Raw genomic sequence first — 18073 nt, forward strand, 5'->3', positions numbered from 1 at the left:
AGCCCAGCCCAATCCCAACGTAAGCAAACTTTAAATAAATAAATAAATAAATAAATGGAAATAGCAATTATAAGTGTAAGTTCTCTACAATAACATGACACTTCATGCAAACAACGCTGAATGACCAGCCCAGGCCAATATTACTGAGTTCATAAAGTTTGGCAATGATACATTTGGGCAAGGAGGGAAGCAGTACGTATAAGACTGGGCCAAGCACGGAGGAAAAGCTGCAATTTCTGAATTCACTGTGTGTGAAGTGTTCTGCACTTTCAGAAATTTGTCCAAGCACTATTTCCTCCTTCAATAAAAAAACAAAAGTTAAAAAAATTAAGAAGCACATTTTGTGAGATTACTGGAACCAAGTACTCTGAAAGGATAAAATGAGATATTACCTCCCTTTTGTGAGGTTACCCCTAAACACAAGCAGCCCACCCCTAAGATGAAGCAGGAGCCGTGGTGACAGTGTTGGGCTTGTTCACCACATGTGACACCAAGCATATTGTGAGCACTGAAGGTTAAGACAAATGACAATGAGCAATCACATTATTGCAGCTTAATTAGTTACTGCAGATTAGCTCGAGTCCTCATGACCGAGAACTCCCCTAAGGCAATTACAAAGGTAACATGTTAATTTTTACCAGTTTTCTTTATGTGTCAATATTTATAAACAAATACAACTACATTTCATAAGCAATCCCTCAATTGAGATTGGAATAAAATGAACACACACATTTAAAGTTTTCACACAGTTCTTGGAAAACACATTATCAGTTTATGGCCATAAACTTTTATCCAGTACTTCTAGGCATCCTGGTGGCAAATCTAATCTTTTTGTTCAGATCAGTCCAGGAAAACTCTTTTCCTCCATGATTTTATTGTGAAGATTTTATGGACCTGTGAAAGGAACTGCAGGAAGGTTGGGCACTTTCCTCTGTAGCCACCTCAGTTTGCTCGTATGTTCCTCGCAGAGGAGGGGAGCACTCAGAAGAACCAAGAGTCTCGTGTGGGAGTCAGCATCTGCCCTGAGAAATCAGCTGTCTGCACTGAAAGCACCTTTAAATAAGCACGAGAGATGGCTGCATACATCCCAGAGAGTAAAAACCAAGGCTAGGCTTTCACCGAAGGCATTCACATGAATGCCACGCTGTTTGCTTTTCTCAAGCAAGGTACCCCTGTTGCATGGCCCTGCACTCACAAAAGAGAGGAGACGCAGTTCAAGGACTGACAATAGATACTTTTTTTTAAAACATTTTCTCTCTTTATTTCTTTTTCCTGATGGATGCTACAAGCAAAGGAGGTATTCAGAAATGTGACTGCACAATACAAACACAGGCAGCAAACTAAGTTGATGGCATGAAAGGTGTATCTGAGAACACAGAGTTGACGGAATCAGAGTCGGATTTTGTTCGAGTGGTTTTTAAGATGCTCTCAGCTATTGCATTGTCATTAGGAAACAGTTTTACTTTCCCATTCTGATTGTGTTTTGGTTCGTGTACAGGTTCCAGGAAAACCACTCGTTTGCCAGTGCTGGCCTTCTTCTCATCAGCAGGCAGCTCTTGAGGCGGTGTGGAGTTCAGTATGGATGAGTGGGCACTGCTTTGGTTCAGCTTCCTCTTCCTCCTCTTTGTCTTGCATTGACATGGGCAGGGGGTCAGATAGAGATAGAGGAGTACTAAAACAATACTGGCTACACAGGCAGCAAGGGTCGTAAAAGCTGTATTAAATGCTTCATGAGCATGGGACTTGTTAACTGTGAAATTGCTCACATTTATTCTAACCTCTATGGTTTCATTCAATAGTCTTTTCTTATTTATTGCAATGCAGGAGTACACCCCAGAGTCCTCTAGCTGGGCATCTGTTATCTCCAGGCTCCCGTTATGAAACACCCTAAAGTTGCCTGTCTCCTTGTCTGGCTCCAGCAATTTATTGTCTGGACTAACCCAAACAAAGTGCGTGCCTGCATCACTGATTCTGCTGTCACAGTGAACGATCAGCCTGTCACCAACCTGGGCATCATGAATAAACCCAAAGGCTTGGAAAGAGCTGTTGATGGTGCTTTCAGAGCAATTCAGAAAGTTGTCGTGCAGTAAAGGCAGTTTATTGTAACCTCTTGGGTCTGATCGCAGCAAACAAGTGTACTCGCTTTTGAAGTCCACGACAGAGTTGAAGTGCCTTTGATACCAGAAGATCAGCATGGAGTACAGTGTACAGTCACAGTAAAACGGGTTGCCATGAAGATAAACTCCACTGAGATGCTTGGCTGGCACCGAACTCAGGCGCTGGATAGGCATCGACTGGATGTGGTTATAGGAAACATCCAGCAATATGAGTTCTGTCAGCTTGTGTTTTCCAATGTACAAGTCCAGCGGGAAATGCGAGAGTGAGTTATAGCTTAAGTACAATTTCTGTAATTTGTACAATCCTCCAAAGGCTGAAGACTCTATCTGCATTATCTGATTGTTGTACAGCAGGAGAACTTCCAGGGCCTTCAGCTCCTGGAACACGGCGCTGCCCAGCGTCTTCAGGCTGTTGGACGACAAGTCTAGGTACTTCAGGTTTGGGGTTGTGGAAAAGCTTCCAGTGATAATGCTGCTAATGCTGTTATGATTGATTATTAAAGTGTTCAGCTTCTCAAACAGCACCGGGACCCATTCAGGCTCTAAGAATCCAATTCTGTTATAACTCAGATCCAGCCTTTTCATACTTTTATAGAGATTTCCTGGCACCCGAGAGAGGTTCTTACTGGTGCAGCTTACGATATCGCTGGCACAGATGCAGGCTGTTGGACACATCCCCGGGGCACTGCCACAGAGACTCACTGTGAAGACCAAGAGGCATGCCAGCCCTCTGCAGTTCACCTTACAAACTCCAAGTCGAGTAGGAAGCGTCCGACAGTTTAAAGACATTGTCGCTGGCTCTTAGCTGGATCCCAGTGCTCCTTGACACAGATTACATGTGCAGCTAGCTTTGCACTAATCGCTGTCAAAAGAGGAATACAGAGGTACAGCACGTTAACATTTAACATTCATACCCTGCCTGATTTCTTATGCATGCCTTCTGAACAAATACAGTGAATTAATCAATGTTTCATACAATTAGTTAGAAAATCTAGTTGTTCTTAGATGATTTTAGCTTAGTGTTGTCTTTATGTAAACATGACATTCTTCACTCATCTGTAAACATTCACATTAGAGACACGTTTTCCTCTTCAAAAAAAATGCAACCGTTCTTCAGTCTTGGACTAAGGAATGCAATTTCTGACAATTTACAGAAAAAAAATAATCAGAAATGCTCATCTGTGGAACCTGAATGGGCAAAAGCATCTCCTAGCTGTTTCCAAATCAGCCTAGGCAAAAAAATTCTGGTAGAGAGAAGAGGAAAACAAACACAAACAAAAAATCTTATCCAAAAATATTGCTTTGTCTAGCAGGGAGCAGTTACGATATGTGTTTCTTCCCAGAGAATGCCTCACATTTTTAAGCAAAGAATTTTATCAGCCTCTTTAACTTTAAAGGTCATATGATTTATTATTATTTTTATTTTTAATTCAGTAACTGATAGTTCAGGTATCAACAGTCCATTTTTAAAGTTATTCAAGGTGTTCAACTGGAATGCTTGGTATTCTGTTACTTCTACCTTTGCCAAAAAAATTGTAGGGGAGGAAATTTCTCATGCCTGTGCCTACCTCAAGCAGAAGTTTTGGGACCTTTCAGTTAGGATGAGTCAGACGTTTCTCAAAACTCATTAAAGGGAAAAAAATGTTTTGCTAATTTTCCTTCTCAAGTAATAAGAACAAAACCTGCCATACTCTTCTGAGAATATTTTAGTGTCACTATAGTTTGAAGCAGGGACTTAAAATTTGTCAGTCTAGTGGTTCCATGCCAAGGTATATGTTTTTTGCCATCTCCTAGGAAAATGTACACATAATTAGCAGAGCAATGAACATTTCTGTTCATTCTTGCTCTCCCTGGATACCTGTTAAGAGTTTGCCAGTAAATTCCCAGGTGAATCCATATGCATGGATTATCCCCACCCCTTCACAGATCAAGCATATTCAGCTCCCACATATTAAACTCAAACTCATTCCTCCACTCTCACCCACCCGTTGGTACAGTATCTGAGCAGGGCAACCCCACACTGACAGCTCCTCCGGGCTGCTGACACTGATATGTCCCAGAGCTGGGAGATGGGAGGCTGCCAGAGGGCAGCAGGGAGAATCAAATGGAAATTAAATGGAGAGAAGCAGAATAAAAGGTGTTGTATTCATTGATGAGGGGAGATGGATGAAGAAAGGATAGGGATGTTAAAATCAAGACCTAGAAGGTGGAGGACTAATGCAGAGATGCAGGCAAAGAAGGGGTTAAGGGGAAAGAGAAGATAAGATATGCATGGGAAAGGAAGGGCAAAACTAGGAAAGGAGGATGCTAATGGAGCATCATCATTGTAGCTAATGAAGCAAGCATGAGATAGTTTGGATGCCATCAGGGCACAGAAAGCTAAAGCGTACGATAAGCCTGGGAAAGCAGACGGGGAGGAGATAAACGACATAAAAGGGTTAAGCATAAGAAAGACAAGTGTATCAAGAGATGAACATTAAAACACACTTCTATGGAGAATTTGCATCTGCTACTTGTGAGTCTAAGATTACCTATGCAATCAATTAATTAATGTGAAATGCACTAATTTCCACTTGCCCCTCAGTTCCTTATTCCCCTCCTCTCTAACACGCTGCCAAGCTGACAGGCTGCTGTCTTCTGCCAAGTCTTCTATTCTTAAGTCAAATGGTAGAGGTTGCGGTATGAATCCAGAGAGCTGAACCTTCAAATGACCCATCAAAAGAAGAAATATGAAGGCAGCAGGAGGGGAGAATTCACCTTGCACGAGAATTTATATATACATTGGGTTTAAATGCTTGCATTCCCCAAAACTATATTAAGAGAGTGACAGGGCAGCCAAATCAAATATTCAAAAATTAGCATCACAAGTAAGGTTTTCTGTGCCATTTAAATTTTTATATACATCCCTTAGTTACACGATCACTTAGATTTCTCCCTTCCCAAAGCCTTTTCTCATACTGTGCACAGGATCTGTTGAAGAACATGGAAAAGAAAGGGTGATTACACCAAGAGCTAAGTAAATGCCTGTACATGACAACTGCAACATATCCTAGCTTCTGCCACAGAATTCCTGTGACATCAAGCAAATTATGTGAACTGGTGACTGTTAGAAAATCATGAGCTTATTACAGTCATCAGCTTGAGACTCAGAAAATAAGGAGCTTGTATATGTTAAATTTGGGAAGGACTGATCTGAAGAAGTGTCTAGATGAAAGTCAAAATGATACGACTCTAGCTGAGAGCTTTGACTATAAAGTTTTCTCCTTGCTCCCATGTGTATAAAAGAAATATAGAAACATAATGTTAAGTATAAGAATATTGTAAAAATAAATTAATTGATTATGAATCTTGATACTAAGCTTTCATTCTAAAGTCTTCTAGGTTTTTAGGTCATTTTGAAGTATCTAACGACGTGTGGTTGTCAGTGGGAAGTTAGGAACCAAGAGGAATTAGCTTTAACCAATCCTAAGCACCTAGCTGAGGTGTTTTTGCTAGCTAGCTAGTCGTTTATGGAAACAATTAATAGATATAAGTTCATCTAGAGGGTGAGACCTATGAAAGCGCTAAAGAATTGAACATCAGGAAACGATTCTGTACTCCACTGTGGATTTGTATGGCAAGCAGTACATAAGGCACAATGGAAACACTGAAAGATGTAAAAAGATTTTCATAACTGCTCATTTAGTTAGCACATTGCTCGAAACAAGGTATGTGAAAACTGTATATCATAAAACCTTGGTGCATAAAGACTGAATTATAACACATTCACAAAATGGGGGATAATTTAATGTTGCATAGGTTGCCTTTTCCACTAATATTTGACTGTCTGATTTTGCAGCCTCTGCAGACTAATTTTTCATGGAACTGCACTTGCAAAAAGATGAATGGCACTTTCAAAATCAGCTCCTGTGTTGAATATAACTGCAATCCTGGAGATACTCCAAACAGAAAGTACTAGGTCAATGCCCAGTTTGGGAAGGCTTACCAAGCTGAATACACTAAATAGCCTTGCATGTTTGTTTCTGTCCACACCTACAGTTAACTCCCCAGAAACTGTGAGATCGCCTGCAACCAAGTCCCAAAGGCAGATTTGGGGCTGGTGTAAATCAGCATAACTTTGAATTCCAAGGAGCAAAACCAGTCTACAAGTGCTGAAAACTTGCTTGTCCATTTCCAAAGCTCCTTAAAGTTGCCAAATGAGAACTGCTTCAACTTGGCTTGCTTGTCAAGGCAAAGCCAAATTATGGACATACACATACCAGGTTATTTTGAGAGCACCCTACCAAGCAGAAACCTTCCTTGCTGTGCCCAAATCACAGTGCAGTGCTTTTAACCTCAACAGGGCCTTTGCCCTTCTGGAGGTTTGGGCTGCTGAGGTGCAGCTTGCTCCATCCTTTGAGTACTTGTGTTCCTCCACACTTCTGCATAAATTACACTTGCTGGTAGCAAAGCTAAGCATACTGAACACAAATATTCATAATCTATGTGATCATTTGAACCCATTCAAAATGGCTGCATAAACAGTTAGCTGTTGGTTATGTGCAGCTGTTAAGTGGCAAGGAAGAAAAAGGCTTACAATTAGCCTTATGTTTAAAAGCATTTTGTTTCATCCCAATATGACTTGGGGTCTTATAAAAGTATCACTTTGCAAACTTCAATATTACATATTTTCTCAAGAATTAATGCTATTAAATACTAGCAGCTAACATGTGCCAACAGGCTCTGGCTAAGTACTTCACCATTTTCACTTCTCTTCTGAATGAGCTGGGTAAATGGCTTTTTGTGAGTGAAGGGCATGGTGGGGGGATTTGCACTTGAATTCTTTTCAAAGAAATCATTTCTTTGTGGTGTTAAGTGTGATATTTTAAGTTCACTGCCAAAAACACAGTACTTCCTGAGATGAATCATCTGTGCAGTAATGGTGCACATGTTTTTTAACCATTTAAGAAGAAATGCAGGATGTATTCTCATATCACGGAGAATATTCTCTGTTGTCAGCAACAGTTGACTACAACAGATCAACTCCTAGATGATTTGGCTCCTGGTTTTGATTTTTTTTTTTTTTATAAGGTTTTCGGAATTAACAAGCACCCAGAGCTGCTTATGGAAAATGGGAATGCTGGATGCCTGTGAATTTCCTCACTATCAATTATCACTGCAAAAATCAACTAATGTCCTAAACAGTCATTACCATTTTCTCTGGGTTCTCTCTCCTATTAATGTTACATTTGTAATCTCTACACCAGCTTTCTGTTTCTTCCAGGAAAACCTATATACCAAATTATTTCTCTCAGTTCATTTAAGACTTTGCTTAAAAATATATATGTGGCACCGTTTTTAATTTAAGTAGTGAAAGGGACTGGAAATTACAAGTCACCTGAATGCTTTTGCAAACACTACCACTAGTCTTTTCAGTGTTAAAGTGGATCGATCTGCTTTACAGTAGGAATAACATCTTCCTATACACTGGTGATGCAAACAGTCTCACTCCTGGCTGGCACTTTCTGCACAGTGAAAATGCAAATATTTGTATACACCCCCCCACTCCCCCACCCCAATGTTGAGTTTATAGAATCACAAGCTCAAACACTAAAAAATATTAAAGACCTCAGTCTATCTTCCAACAGGTCTGCACTATTTCCACATCTCCTAGCTCTTCTTGTGCCACATCCTCCCACTTTATACAGTCCCCTAGCCGATCTCACCAGCCCACAAGTCATTCACCCACCTCTGCACCTTCCCATTGACTTGCATGCCCGCACAGTTGCTCTCCCCCTTTCACTTGTCTAGATATCAGATGAATCAAGGACTTATTAGTTAAATAGAATAACAGATGAAACAAAATGGTGATGGCACAGGTGTTAAAACTGTTTCCTCACAGTCCTTTTTTTATGAAAAAAATAATAATTAAGAAAGCTTTCATCATGAACAATTGGGGGGGGGGAAGACCATCAAAATGGGGTTTTAGTCATCTATAGCAACAATATTATAGAAGTACAATTATTAATACTTTTAAGCCTAACTTTACAAATCCTGCTTAAGTACACGATAGAACCATTAATTGCAAACAGACTAGTGGCATCTCACATAATAAATCTTTCTAAATGTTAGACTTACTAGGAAGGTCTGCACAGACTTCCATTCTGTGTGTAGTGGGGAAACAGTCCAAGGAAACATCACTGTAGTGGCCACCTCACACATCTCCAGGTTTCACTCTGCTTTTAACACTCTAGGATGCAAAGGCACTCTGCATTGAACCTGCCTCTGACAGCTGTGCTCAGCGTTTCTGACGGAGCAGATCTGGATTACCCAGGCATCATAATCCATGATATTCAGTGACATGACAGACTGGGGAGCAGAGCCTGTTGGTGAAGTACGTCTGGGTGATGCCTTGATATACTGGACTAAATCCCTGAACTGGGCTAAGCTGTGCTTGGTGCAGGACCTAACAGAGATGAAAAAATGGCTTTACATCACCTTTGCAGCAAGCTGATCCTGAGGTCAGCCTGGCAAATGGAGTGGTCTCTCTGGCCAGCACCTGGCCAGATCTCAGCAGTGCTGGATCGGGGAGGAATTTGTCCCAGTAAACCTGGCCAACTAAAACTATTTTCTCCCACACATCCCTCACTAAGGACCGAATCTCTCTGAAGACAGACTTATTTATTTCTTTGCGCCCATGGTAATTCACTTGGCTTAAAGAAAACTGAGCAGCAGGGTGACGTGCCACAGGGACTGAGCTGGGCTGATCGCGGCAACGTGTCTACGGCACCACCATCTACGTGAAGTCAGCATCCCGCAGCTCCTGCCCCTCTTTAAGAGCAGAAGGGAAACACGCTCAGTGGACCAGCAAGGCACCCCTTTCGCCATGCTACTCTGTAAATCAAGCTGCGTCCTAGCTCCAACCTCGCGGACGACTTCAGTTGCTAAGGAGATCGCCAAATAATTAAGAAAAACGCAGTGACAAGCAGCGGTGCCTCACGTCCAGCACCACCAACCAGTCTCCAAGCGATGCCAGATCCCACGAAAGTTTACTTGCCCAGCGGAGCATCCCCACCGCCTCCAGGAGCTTCTCCCACAGCGTAAACTTCAGAGCCCCCCTCCTGCGCAGCGGGGGCTCGGGGCAGCACCCCGAGGACCAGTGCTGGGACCCGGGGCAAAGTTTCGGCGACCCTTTCGGAGGCGAGCCAGGCGGGGAGCACCGCACCCCGCAGCCCCTCGCCCCCCTGCTCTCCTCTCCTCTCTTCTCCTCTCCCCCCGCCGCCTGGCGGGCTGAGATCGCCTCCGGCCTCCCCCCCTCCCCCGGCGGGCAGCGTTACCTGCAGCGCCCGGCGGCCGCCTCATGGCCGGGGAACGCGGTGCCGGTGCCGGCCCCGCCGCCAGCCCCGCATGCTCCGCTCCTCTCCTCTCCGGCGGCTGGGGGAAGTTTGGGGTCGCGGCCAGCGCCGGCAGCACGGCTGAGGATGGTGATGATGATGATGATGAAGAAGATGAGGAGGAGGATGAAGATGATGAGGATGAAGAAGGAAGGCAGGAGACTGCCAGCCACAGCAGCAAGGCGCGGGCCGGGGCTTTTATCCCCTCCTGCCCCCGCCCCCGGTCCCCGCCGCCGCTTCCCCTCGACGGCAGCGGGACGGAGCCGCCGGTGCCCCGGGGAGGGCCGCGCCGCCCGCCCCGCTCCGCTCCGCCCCGCTCCGCACCGCCCCGATCCGATCCGCCCCGATCCGATCCGCGGGGATTTCCGCGGCCCTGCGCCGGGGGGCGCGCCCGATCCGCTCCGATCCGATCCGCTCCTCACCGAGTCGGCGGCGGCTCCCCCGGCAACTTTCGGGCTTGCCTTGAGCTGTGCGAGAGCCGCTGCCAGGTCAGGGAGAGGGAAAGCTGCAAGCTGAAAGCATCCAAGCAGCCTTCCCTCTGATCCTGGGCGGTTGTTAACCTTCCCCTATGAAGTTGCTGCCTAAATTTCCTTCATCGTTTCGAGCGCCCTGCGTGTAGAGGCTGAAGCTGAACAGGGACTGGCTTAGCTAATAGCAGGGGTTGGGGATTTATTATCATCCGGGCATACAGTTTATAGAAAAATTCTCAGCAAAGGGGGCTTGTGTATTAAAGCTGCTGTAAATCACACTTCTTCTTGCAAGGGCACATAACGAGCCGGTGTTTAATAACAGGGTTCGTGCCCACATGTAATGCTCAAGGGATCCTTCTTGCTCTAAAATTCATGCTACAAGCAAACTGAAATTTTTTAGTATAGTACAAGGAATCTGTTAAAAATGGGATTCATTTCAGATTAAAGCCTGGTGAGCTGTGGGTGATACTGCTATTGATTTCAAATACTTTTGGATCACTATCTTATGATAAAAATTCAGCTTTTTATTAGGCATTCATATTCTGTGTTTATTTTCTGCATTTCTGGGTATTTAGATGATGCACTGGTGAAATAATTTCAAACTCCAGGTTATTGATTTGACACTGATTGGTTTCAGACACTCCAGGTGAATATTCATTTGTTTAAAGAAGCTAGTCGTCTTCATCTAGAGTAAACCATCAAGCATTTCTAGTTGCCTCAATATATAAAATAGTGGGTAAAATTTGAGTTGTTCACACTGCCAACAGACTCTGAGGAAGGCGATATTAGTGTTTTGTTTCCTTCCCCTGCTATCAAAACTGAAAATGTTAAACCTGAATTCTTCTTACAGTCTTACTTGTGGAATGGTGACATGATAGCATACAGAGTAGCCATCCATTTGTACTTTGCATACTTTCTTTAAATAATCTGGTTTTAAAATGATAAACAATTTTAACTGCAGTTTGTTCAGACCATGATAAGTGTGAAACACAGGTAGGTGCAGTGATGGCACTGCTTGTAGCCAACTTATTTAGATTCCTACCATGAAATCTTGACATAGTGATAATTACTTTGGGGAAGCAGGATCCAAATCATAGTGAAGTGCCTAATACTTAAGGCAATAAAGATGTTGTTTTCCAGGATTATTTTTCTCATGAATGCTGATGGATTTACTTTTGTGTCGGAGAAGTCAGGGCCCAGATGCTCAAGAAATCAACAGGAGTTGTGATGATCCTTACATGACCTGCTTAGCTTATGAACAGAGGCCATCTGCCAAGGAGCAGACTTTGCACAGAAATCACGATCAAGCGATACATCGAACGGTCTGAAGGGAGTTCAGAGCTACAGAATTCTTGTAAGTCTGGCAACAGCTGGTTGTGAGCCCAGCAATTCTTTGTTCCCACTGAATGTTGACAAGTTTGCTCATGGCATGATGCAATCTAATGTATTGTGCTAATTCACAGCCTAAAGGTGCTTTTGACACTTGTTACATACTAAATTACAAAGAATATTGTTTTTAAAATTCTAACTTGGATGGGAACAATTGGTAATTAGCTTTCTTCTAGCAAACAGTAGTGGTGTGAAAACAGTACCTATCCAAAATCTTTGTTGATCGTATGTGGGCAGAAGCTGTGTGAAGCTGACAGTCCATTAATTAGGACACCAAGCCTTTCTTGTGATAATCTCTACAAATGTAGGGTTTCTGGCATCACCAGTAGAGATTTTTATTGCAGAGAATTGCTGATAGCTGTCTCCTTCTTCCAAAACCATCAGGATCCTGCCTGTGTTTCCCTGCCCCTGTACAAAACTATCCATTAGAGTCAAAGCTTTTCAGCGACGGAACTGTTCTTGTTTTCATGTCCTGTGTAGTACTAAGGAGACTGACGGGCTTGAGATGGGCTTTTAATAACAATATTTTCCTTGTGCTCTTGAAAGCCCCACAAATACATAAATGCCTGTAGTATCTTTAAAAAAAAAAAAATCTCTTTTTAGTAAATCAGCAACTTTATTACAATTATATCATTAAACTGATCATTAAAGGACTTTTTTCAAAAGCAGCATCCTGATTCGACTTGACTTCAGGGAATTTACAGTCCCTTGATGAGCAAGCAACAAAACTGTTCTGCTAGGGACTGACTAGGAGAAGCCAAGGGGCTGCTGAAAGAAAGAAATATCTTCCACCTCTCCTGTCACACTCTCCTTCTGGCTGGAGCATGGTTTTCTACCATAGTGCTCACACAGAAAGAAAGAGTGACAGTCTCCAGTCTAAGGTCTGCTATATACAGTTACAGCCACTGGGTAACATGCAGTAAAAAGGGTTAGACAGCCATCTTTCTTTCTGTGATTCCTCTGCCTCAGTCCTGAATTAATTCTGTTTCAGTGTAGGCCCACTCCGATGGTCAGTGTAATTCAGTGGGCTGGGGGCTGCAGTCCCACATGTATGAACTCAGAGCTGCTGCCGCATGAGGACTTAAACACTGATTTGTGTGTACCTAAGAGGAATAGTATCTCCTCTTCCCCCAGCCATGTTTTAGGAGAAAGCAATATCTAACAATATATTTTGTCTAAAACCAAAGAGCTCGGACAACACCTAGTGGAGCAAGCCCCATGGGAGAGAACACTGGGTCCATGGATCCTGTCTGGGCTTCAGTGTGAGATACATGCACAGGCACTGGGTCCTGTCAGGACCATAATGCTTTTGGCATGCCCTGAAGCAGAACATGACTGCTGTCATGTCCAGGGAGCTGGAGACTGGAGGGTCAAATACTGCCGTGCCTCAGGGGTTGACGAGAACAAAGAGGTCTGGCAGCAATGGCAGAGGCAGGCCTGGGTTTTAAGGCTGTCAGTGTATGTCAGATGATGAGCAGGACTGTCACCTGGGGGTTGTAACCGCTCTTTCCAGCTCCGTTTTCTGTCCGGTTTGAAGCTGGGCCCAGTGCACAGCTCTTCCATTCCACCACTGCTCACCAGCCTTCTCAGTCTCTAAGGGTTCAGCCTCTTTTCTTCTTTCTCCTGCTGAAAAGGTCCTTATCACTCCCCCATGTGAATAACTGCTATTCATTAGACTAAGGAGAAAGAAAATAAAAGACTGATTCTTTAGCCCTGTGACTGGAACTCTTACCTAGCAGGATTGTACTCACTCCCTAGAGGTTCAAGCTATTCCTTGCTCCCCATCCTTACATCCTCAGAAGTGCCTTTTGTTCCTCTCTGTCACTCAAACCTATTCTATTGCTCCTTATTTTCAGGTTTATAGATCTGCAGGTCTGGAGGGGATGTTCAAAGAGCTATGGAGTATCATCTGTCTGGACTATCATCTTTCCCCACTCTGCTCTCAGAATTGCCACCAGCTGGTAAATACTGTTGAACAGGGAGACAGTGACTGGCATTAAGTTGAGGTTCTCATTGGGGGGAGTATGCTGCAGGATAAAAGATTTTCAGTACTTCTGTTTATTGATTTGGCCCTGACTTCTTGCCCTTTCTCCATTCAGATGTTCCTTTAGAACCCCAAATGTCAAGTTTCTCAGTTGGGCAGATTTGCTGTTGTCACTTGCAGTCTTCTCTGATGTCTTTGCTACCTCTAGGATTTCATAAGACTGAGGATGGGAAAAAGACCAGCAGATATATCTTAGATGTCTCTGTCAGTTAAATAAATTGATTTACTTTAAGGGTTGTCTTGTGTGCTAGTCCCATCTGTATAACTTACAGAACACACAGTTTATATCTTGGTTGATTTCTAAAACAGTCAAAGAGCTTGTACCTTGGTGTTCACAATACAAAGGTGTGCTTCCTGTGTGTTATCAAAAGAAATGAGAATTCTAAGATGTGTTTATTTTGGACTAGATTAGCCATTGAAACCTGAGGGTTTAGGAATAACACAGGTGAGTAAGTGTCAGTGGCTGCTGTGTCCCCATGGATTGTTAGGGTCCTTGAATCTTAGAGTCTGCAGATCTCAAACACACATAGAAACTTTGTTCAGTAGTCTTCAAGTCTTTGGATCGCATTTACATGCAAGGAAGGCATCTTTAAGCACTGGAGGATAATTTATTTTCATTTTCTATTCCAAAGGCAGCACTTCAGAAAATGTTACAAATTAACAGAAAGTTATTGGTTCACTGAATTTAGCCTTTAATAGTAAGAACATTTGGGAAAGTAATTTGTCATGGCCTCGAGCACTCTCTTTTAAAGCAGTACGATAGCATTTGTGTGATAACAGGCAGGTAACCTAACCTTTAAAATGCAGTTCTCCATGCAAATAAACTTTGCTGATGGACTTAAAAAGGTGATTTTTGAATGCAGTCAGGTGTTACTTATTTCTTGAGACACCAAATGTCTCTCTCATACCCAAAAGCAGGAAAGCTTTTTAGAATACCATTCATTTTGCTGTATAATGGGCTGTAGTGAGTTACTACAGTAACTCTAAAACAACATCTAAAAAGAGAATATGCAAGTGGATTTTTTTATTAAAACATTAATACTACCCTGTGGCAATATATGCAGTATTTGTGAATAACCTCTAGATTTGCAATATGAGACACGGGGAAAAGGAAGATGGGAGATCTCCCCCTCTTGACTTTAATGGTTCACGAATGCAGCAATGGGCTTCTTTGCACTCGAGTGGCTACACTTCTCAGTGGAAACCCATCTTGTGGATATGCAGCACTGGTAGGAAACTTGAGGAGGTTCTGTGAAGTGTCTCATATTGAGTGCGTGACTCATTTAATTAGCTCCTACCTCCTGCTCCCCCTCACACTTTTCATGGAGTTTCTGCACATTTTCCCTCCCACACCAAGACCCCACATGCTGGTTATGGCAGTTCGGGAATGGTCAGTCTTAAGTTTGATCTCTCAGGTGACTCTGGCTTGAGCCTGGACTCACAGCCTAGGGGAGAGCACAGGAGGTGACACGTTGCAGACAAGGGTCCCATGCAAAAGAAAAAAAAAAAAAAGGATTTTAAAAGCTTGTCTACAAGATCAGTCCCCCCCTGCAGCCTTCCTCTGCATCTTTTCCTTATCATATGACTCAAGGTGCTAGACGTGGGCCACCGCTCTGTGACCAGCACAACTTGCCTGGGAGCATGGTGCTGCGGGTATGTGGAGGCTGATGCGACGACTCTAGGTCTGGTACATCAGCGCTGTGAGCTTGCTCTGGGGGATGTAGTTATATGGCTGCAAAGGACAGATAATTTTCTGCCCACAAATCTCTACAAAAGGCAGTTATAGATCTGTAACTCCTCATAATCATGCACTATGGCTGTAAGGGACTGGAAATGCTCTTTGGGAGATGTGAACCAATGTCATATTTTTACCTTTTGCAAAGCAACAAACTGGAATTCCTAACAATTACTATGACATCTTCTGCCAGCTGGTGTCCTTTTGTACTTCTTTTTTTTTTTTTTTTTTTTTTTTTTTTTTTTTAAGCAAACATTTTACTCCTAGCACTTAGCAAGCATTTGCCAAATAACATAGGAAGACTATGCAGGATATAAAGAAAAATATATAGTACTTTGGTGAACAACACATACTTTGCAAAGGCTTTTATGATCCATACTAGTCCAAGCCAAAACTGATTTGACTTCACTTAAACTAATAACAGGGATGAGAGCAACCATCCATTATCATTAGTCACTTTTGGAAAAAATAAATAAATTTGATATATGAAATAAAGTCAGGAACTGACACTGTGATCCTGGATATGAAAGCAGCTTCCCTGCTTATTTGTTTTGGCAATATATGAGCTGAAATAAACCAACACATTTTCCCATTATTTGTAGCCAAACATCTTGAAATCAACAAGGGTTACTGTAAGGCTACAGTTTTGTGCTGAGTGTGCTGCTCATAAACAACATGGTCCAGCACAACAAGATGTCTCCATAATGGCCGTGTTCATTTGCAATGTCCATAGGAGTACTGGTGTGCCCCATCACATTAAGCGTGCTTCTGACCCATTTCAGACCTTGCAGAGGACCTTTCTGTTCTTTGTCCTGCTCCTTAGATTTCAGGGATGAAATGGTCACAGTGTTGTTCAGAACAGTTTATTCCAAAGTTCGAGTTTGCAGCAACTGGAATCCCCTGCTTTCTTGGTCTGCCTTGTGTCTTGCACTGAAGTAAAAATCACTGTCAGCATCTAATCTAGGCAAAGTTTCATAATGAGGATTGGCTTTACGTGCCCTCTAAATTTTTTATTGGTATAAAGGGCAAGAAATATATATATATATATATATATATATATAGGTACTATTTGACTGTGTTTTGAGGCATATGATCTGGCAAAAGTAGAGACCAAATTGTGGACTTGACAGCATACCCTGTGCATACATGGCTGATGGCATTTGAGTACTTTAGTTTTGAGAAACTGAGAACTGAGAAAAAGATAACGTATTCAGAATAATTTCAAAATATTTAGAAACAGCTTGTCATTTCAACTCCAAGTATAGTTGGAAAAAAAACTTGACAAGCTTAGGACTTAAGATCAAATTTTAAATGAGGGAAAATAATATTTTGAAAAATGATTAATATTAAGCACCATTTGTTCTTGTGCAAGAGAAATTGCTGCAAGTGGAAGCTTCCACAAGCCACTGCTGTAGCCACCCGTGATAACATTAAGTAAAGCAGAAATGTTTGGGAACATGGAAGAGCATATGGTAGAGACTGATTTTCTCTGCCTCCCATTTCTATTCTCATTTTGGTGTCCTGAAAAAGGAACTAGTTCTTTCAGCACCTGAAACAAGAAAGTTGTTTATTTATTTTTAATCTTTGTGTCTTACATTTGATTGCAAGCTCCAATTGAAGCTTTTCATGTGATCAGAGCATCTGCCATGTGTCCTGTCCATATGGAGTTGCTAGTAAAGTCACAAAGCTCACACTGACTCGCTCAGTACTTTTTCACACAATTAGAGCATTTGCTTGTTATTTCTACTTTATCTAGGTGATTATTTTTATGAGGCTTGTAGGTCTACCATTATGACAGAGGCTTCCACTCCTTTGTAAGTTTGACTGAAACTTGAAGTCCCCAGGAAGACAGAAAGCTACAGAGACAGACAGCCTGTCTGCATAAACCTCATTTACTTGGGGTACTGCCTTAGAAACAGAACAAATGAGCATAAGACTACAGTACCCAGAGCCTGAAGAAGAGAAAGTGGAAGACCCTGTGCATCATCTCTGCCATTTGTGCCTTTAACTGTGGTGGACTGCAATCAGCTGTGTTTATGGCTATATACATATGGCATAATTTATTTCAGTAGGTACTTTCACTTAGGAGCCAGTGTAGCCTCATTTACAGCTGATCTGATTGACGAAACAGAGTTACTGTGGAAGATATTTCTGATTTTAAAAAGTCATTGGATAATTCTGGTAAACAACTCTTTACAGTCCTCTGGCCTGCTCAACTCAAAAAGCTTTAAAAGTGCAGGGCAGAATGGACATCCCTCCATCCATTATTCATTCAGGTAAACTCATCCCATCATTATCACTATTCCCTGAACTCAGCTTATGTTTTCCTTTCTTGGACTATAGTTTCATCTGTAATGCTTTTGAGATCTACCACAAATTTAAAATGCAAAATTTGAGACTGTCTAAGATCATGATGGTATCTAAGATGCCATTTTTTTGCCCAGGACACAGACATCTCTATCATTCGTGTCAGTAAGTAACCAGAGGGAAGAGATTTATAAAGCAGCAAATCTTGATGTTGGAAGAATGTCAGATCTGCCTTCAGCTGATTTTTATAAGTTTATTATTGCATGTTCTACTGTGCTCAAGAAAAAAGAAAAAAACAACAGTGCAATGTTTTATTTGTATTATTAAATCAAACACATTAAACAGGAATCCTGCATTTGAAGCAGTGGAAATAAAATGCCATTGTGACCTGTAGAAGGAGTTTTGCTCTTTTGCCCCTAGAACTAGATCAGCTTTTATCAGGCAAAGCCTTTATTACTTGATCAACTCCCTGTGCCCTCATGGATGACCATGTATTTTCCAGCAGAGAACTGACTGCTAGAAGCTTGAAAAACAACACATGTTGAAGTAAAATAACTGCTGTGCTTTAACCAGCCAAGCCTGCTTTTCTATTGCTGCAAGCTTCTGTTCTTTTGGCTACAGAGAGCATTTGCTTTTAA

The 18073-nt window shown here is 42.4% G+C and overlaps 1 protein-coding gene and 1 long non-coding RNA gene across 4 annotated transcripts; one reads left to right on the top strand and one right to left on the bottom strand.

The window, feature by feature from the left end:
* Positions 1–1247: 1247 nt before the first annotated feature.
* On the bottom strand, positions 1248–9779 carry AMIGO2 (adhesion molecule with Ig like domain 2). 3 transcript variants are annotated; one of them, XM_040551925.1, is made up of 3 exons: positions 9434–9779; positions 4103–4194; positions 1248–2979 (listed from the first exon to the last, which is right to left on the bottom strand). In XM_040551925.1, exon 3 carries the CDS (start codon positions 2904–2906, stop codon positions 1341–1343), a length of 1566 nt encoding a protein of 521 aa, XP_040407859.1. In that variant the 5' UTR covers positions 2907–2979; positions 4103–4194; positions 9434–9779; the 3' UTR covers positions 1248–1340. The 3 variants fall into 3 exon arrangements, with proteins under 3 accessions (XP_040407859.1, XP_040407850.1, XP_040407840.1); XM_040551916.1 differs by lacking the exon at positions 4103–4194 and adding an exon at positions 8235–8346; XM_040551906.1 differs by lacking the exon at positions 4103–4194 and having other exon boundaries at positions 9434–9778.
* A 652-nt stretch (positions 9780–10431) lies between these two features.
* On the top strand, positions 10432–13358 carry LOC121064201. Its single transcript, XR_005816406.1, has 3 exons — positions 10432–10606; positions 11150–11314; positions 13206–13358. It is a non-coding gene; the product is annotated as an uncharacterized LOC121064201 (long non-coding RNA).
* The last annotated feature ends 4715 nt before the right edge of the window (positions 13359–18073 follow it).

The sequence above is a fragment of the Cygnus olor genome, chromosome 1 (genome assembly GCF_009769625.2).
Source record: "Cygnus olor isolate bCygOlo1 chromosome 1, bCygOlo1.pri.v2, whole genome shotgun sequence".
NCBI lineage: Eukaryota > Metazoa > Chordata > Aves > Anseriformes > Anatidae > Cygnus > Cygnus olor.